Genomic DNA, 4,389 nt, shown 5'->3' with positions numbered 1-4,389 from the left:
TCAGTGCCACAACCGTCCATAGGCGGCAGTGAGGAGCGACTCGGAGACGGATCCGCTGCCGGGATCCCTGACTTCGGAACCCACGGAGCGTGCGTGCCTCCGACTCTTCTCCTCCCGGCTTCGCTGCGCTTTGCGCTTGCTGCTTTTCCCTTGCTTCTTCCTCTTGCCGTTCTTCTTCGCGTTCTGGTATTTGAAAGGACCGGGTTTGTTGGTCTCTTGCACCTGCTCCAGCGGAGTCTTGGTGCCCTCGTTGTTACTGTTGTTGGCTGCCAGTTTGATGAGGAGCACGGCCAGGTCCGGCGAGTCGGGCCACGTCGCCGGGTGTTTGGGGTTGCGAGCCGGCTGTGTCTGAGCCAATGCCCGGCCCTCTGCTGTGTGCAGTTCGCCCATGACGTTGTGCAGCCAGATCCGCCTCTGTAGCTCCTGGATAGACCTGCTCTTGTCATGCATGAACTGGTGCTCCGAGACAGACCTCTTCCTACATAACACAGACACGAGAATTTTATTATTTTAGATTAGACAGCTCGGCACAGGCTCAAGTACAGTTCAAAACCAGTTGTAACCACATCAAAACTCAACCATCAAATTCCAGTCGACCGTAACAGGAAAGCTGTATTATCCAAAGGGCATTCCAACTGAACTTATTGTGCTGGAGTTATTTTAAAGTCAAAATACTTAACACGCGTTGTTGCCATTATGAACTATTTTATGCCAAGTGCATTTCAAGGTGCCGATTGTAAAATAGAGCAGGGAATCTATAGCAAAATGTTTGACCCGAACAGCTTCATATGATCGTAAGGTCAGTTCACAGTCGATCCTGAATCTCGTGCGCGCCGCTCCGAACAATTGGATCGCAAACTGATCGCAGCGCAATGCTTCTATCGAGACAAGGGTAGCGCGCTGGCTTTAACACCTTAACCAGGATCAATTACTGATCCAAAGCTTTGGCAGCGCAATGAGCAATGTTCTTCACTTTGTCATTTCTGCAATCTTATAAAACCACCAACATTTCCGCGTTCCGAACACCCTTCGTTTTAAAACTGATGAAAATAAGCATCCAACTCGCGTGTAATACTTTAGCAAAAGACCAGCACAATTTTTGTATTAAAGTATGTGCTGTTTAAATAGAAAACTGTACCCGCCTCTTGCAATACACTGGGAGACATTTCAATGCATTATATGCACCATTCAGCCTACATATATCAAACAGACTCTGTGAATATGCACAATACAAACTTACTTTATGGAGATTTCATCCACTGGCTTCCCATGTGTGGGCATTGAACAGCACAGGAGAAATATCGCAAAGCTCAGCTGCTGAAACAATCTTCTTGTGTTCGACATCTCACTTTCCCCAACCTGCGAACACGAGAATTCACGAGTCAAAATGAAGTGCATGACAGAATCCCCAGTCAGCCTCTACGCACTGACGATCTGAATTCTTTCCACAAAGCTGACTCGAAACTGTGTGAAATTGTAAAACAAGATTCCAGTGCATATGTAAATCGATCCCCCTCCCCTCACTTACTTCTGGGTAGTCAGTTCTTGCAAAGTCTGACGGAATCGGAGACTTTCCTAGTCTGGTCGCCTTAAGGTGCTCTGTAGAACGAAACAGAAAGATACATGAATCGCTTGGAGTAGAAGCAGCGTGCACTGTGCTCGCGGAGCCTGGGCTGCGCCAGAGACACGCAGAGCAACGTTCCGAATTTAAACTCGCTAATCAAATTCAAAACACAGTATCCCCCTTCACCGTTTCATCCGACCCAGCCAAGTAGGAAAGGAACTTTAAAATATCGCACTTTTTGTCCCAACTTGTTTTAAACACTGGGGGCTGTTTTACAAAACCTCAAAACGAGCGTGTTCATTATCTAGCCTTTAGACGTTTAAAGGAGCACTGACTTGTCAAATGGTTCGTTGAAGTTTATAGCAACTAGATATAATAGTTTGAACTTTATCCAGAAGAACATCTGTCAATTTCCAATGATTATATCAGTCTTACATCTCACATAGGTGCACTATAGAAGGTTCTGGACATGGTCTGACCTTGCAGAACTGTTACTAGAAAATGGAATCTGTTGAACGTCCTCTCACCGTCCAACACTCACCAGTACAATGACAGATAACCTGTTAGAGCAGAATTCAGTATTGAAGGTTGGACGGATCTCTGAATAGCTCGCGATTCCTTTATGATATTCAATGTTTCTTTGAAACTAAAACAGGATCTTCACTGAACAGATTAAAGACTAATACAAAACGTAAACGATTTTAGTTCTTGCATATGCCATGCATGCTCCCCGCACCGACCCTGCCCGGAGTTTTTAAATCTTTCGGTGGGACGCCGAGACCTGGCCTTGATAAGCACCTTTTCTCTGACGTCACGCCGCGTTAATCTGCGTTTGAGTAAATCATCGCCGGTTTGATGATGCTCAACACATCCGAACACTTTCCCAAAGCCATTCAACTGGAACAAATACGGTCAATCATTAAAGGAAACAAAAAAATGTTGGCAATGATATGCAGGAAGGTTAAAAAAACAAACTTTATTACAGGTCTTAATATCGAGCGGCGTTGTCCTCAGCAATCACCTCTGTCAGCAGATCCTGTGTCCCTGGCGCTGTGTATAAACGAAATCAGAGGATTAATGGAGAGAAGAACGCTATTCAGGACAAGTCTCATTCTCATTGTAATACCCTCGTTGACTTTGATGAGTAAATCTTACCCTGACACAAAATAAGTGAAAAATAACGTTGCTGAATTCATTCGCGCTTAGTATAACATTATTTGATTTACCCTTTATAGACAATAGTTTTATAAACAAACATAACAAATTAGACATAGTATGATACGGGGTAACATAATTTCAGTATACGGGCATTTTCAAGTGATGTTGCTCGTATATAATGAAAACAGTAATCTTCATCCACAGAACTTTCAAACTGTGCCCTAACTAGACATTCATATGTGAATCCACCTGTGCATCTAAAAGCATAGATAGAGAGTATAAATCCAATGACAAGCAGCTTCCAGTGCAACACAGGGACATAGATAGAGAGTATCAATCCAGTGAAAAGCAGCCTCCAGTGCAACACAAGGACAAGGTTGGGTTCAGTCAGTTCCCATTAGCATTGAGGAAATACTCTAAACCTTTGGATTTGCCGCACATTGTGCGATGCTGAGAGCTGTCCATGGTGATTACCAGATTCTCCAGAAAAAGCAAACACGATCGGTAAAAAAAACCTTGAAAATTGCGTTGCACAAATAATCTATGGAACTTTGATGAAAGTGGATGTCATTTGATGTTTTCTGATGATTCTCTAGGGCACGATAAAACAATATGCCCTGGGATACTGTTACCTCTTTGGATGTGGACATTGGCATATCTTCCTCGCTGCAGTGTAAACAGAAATAATCCGCATAGTAAACGGAAAAAAAATCCTTGATGAATATAGCAAAGATAGCAATAAAAAAGATAGCTTTAAAACCTGATTTTTTGCATTTTAAAATTCATGTTTTTACTTATGCCGGACATGTTACAGCGTGATTATTAGTTGGTTTTTTTCATGGACTTGTGGTTTTGCTGGCACAGAAACTTCCAGACTAAATTTCTAGGGCACAATTAATCTGTCATACCAAACCCAAACTTTGGTCAAAAGCGGGAACAGAAAATACGAAGCGAGAAAAGGTCACTGGTCCCATGCAACCTATTCCATCCAAAACAAACCATGTACAGTTTTGCATGGCAATGGACACTCCCAATTTAATCAATTTCCAGAGTGATGTGAGCGAAGCTTAGGGGCATATTGTGCTTCCTGTTTAAAAGCAATGGTCACATAATCAATTCACAACTGGCAACACCTAACTGAACCCACTTTTCAATTGATTTTCGCGTGGCAGCTCCCATAGCCTGGGTTTCCTACAACCTGCTGTATTCCTGCCAGGAAACCTATTTTTCTTTGTTCTTAGTGGTATGCTGCCCATTTAACTTTGGTCACTGAAAGCGTTGCACTGGCGGCAGCGCATGTTTCAAGGGTTTTCAAAATGGCCCTGCTGACATAATCTGTGATGATATCATGACGTATTGCTCAATGTGGGGGCCAATTTGCGATGGCTTCTCTGAGCATGCGCAACCCCCATGGAATGCATTTTGCTGCCGAGAGAAAGCAGCGAGGCTACTGGAGTATACATTTAAGATAGCAGTATTCTTAGGCAGTGCAGGGAAGACCTAATATGTAGTATAAAATATTCTGCATTGTACTTTTGTATTGCATTAGACCCGTGTTGCTAGTGTTGCTGGCTCCCGACTTGCATGTCTTGTACAGCTAACGGCCTCCCCAAAGCAAACTTGGCAGGATTTGCGAAGGCTGGCCACCCAGAAGATGGGTCTTCTTG

General features: G+C 43.6%; 1 protein-coding gene across 1 annotated transcript; it reads right to left on the bottom strand.

Annotated features, from left to right (window-relative positions):
• Positions 1-1,344, bottom strand: LOC139281538 (parathyroid hormone-related protein-like). The gene is made up of 2 exons (XM_070901704.1): positions 1,241-1,344; positions 1-478 (listed from the first exon to the last, which is right to left on the bottom strand). Exons 1-2 carry the CDS (start codon positions 1,342-1,344, stop codon positions 1-3), a joined length of 582 nt encoding a protein of 193 aa, XP_070757805.1.
• Positions 1,345-4,389: the final 3,045 nt, after the last annotated feature.

Source organism: Pristiophorus japonicus, chromosome 15 (assembly GCF_044704955.1).
Source record: "Pristiophorus japonicus isolate sPriJap1 chromosome 15, sPriJap1.hap1, whole genome shotgun sequence".
Taxonomy (NCBI): Eukaryota; Metazoa; Chordata; class Chondrichthyes; family Pristiophoridae; genus Pristiophorus; species Pristiophorus japonicus.
Note: the sequence above shows the minus strand (reverse complement) of the source record. Positions and strands in the feature narration are given on the sequence as shown.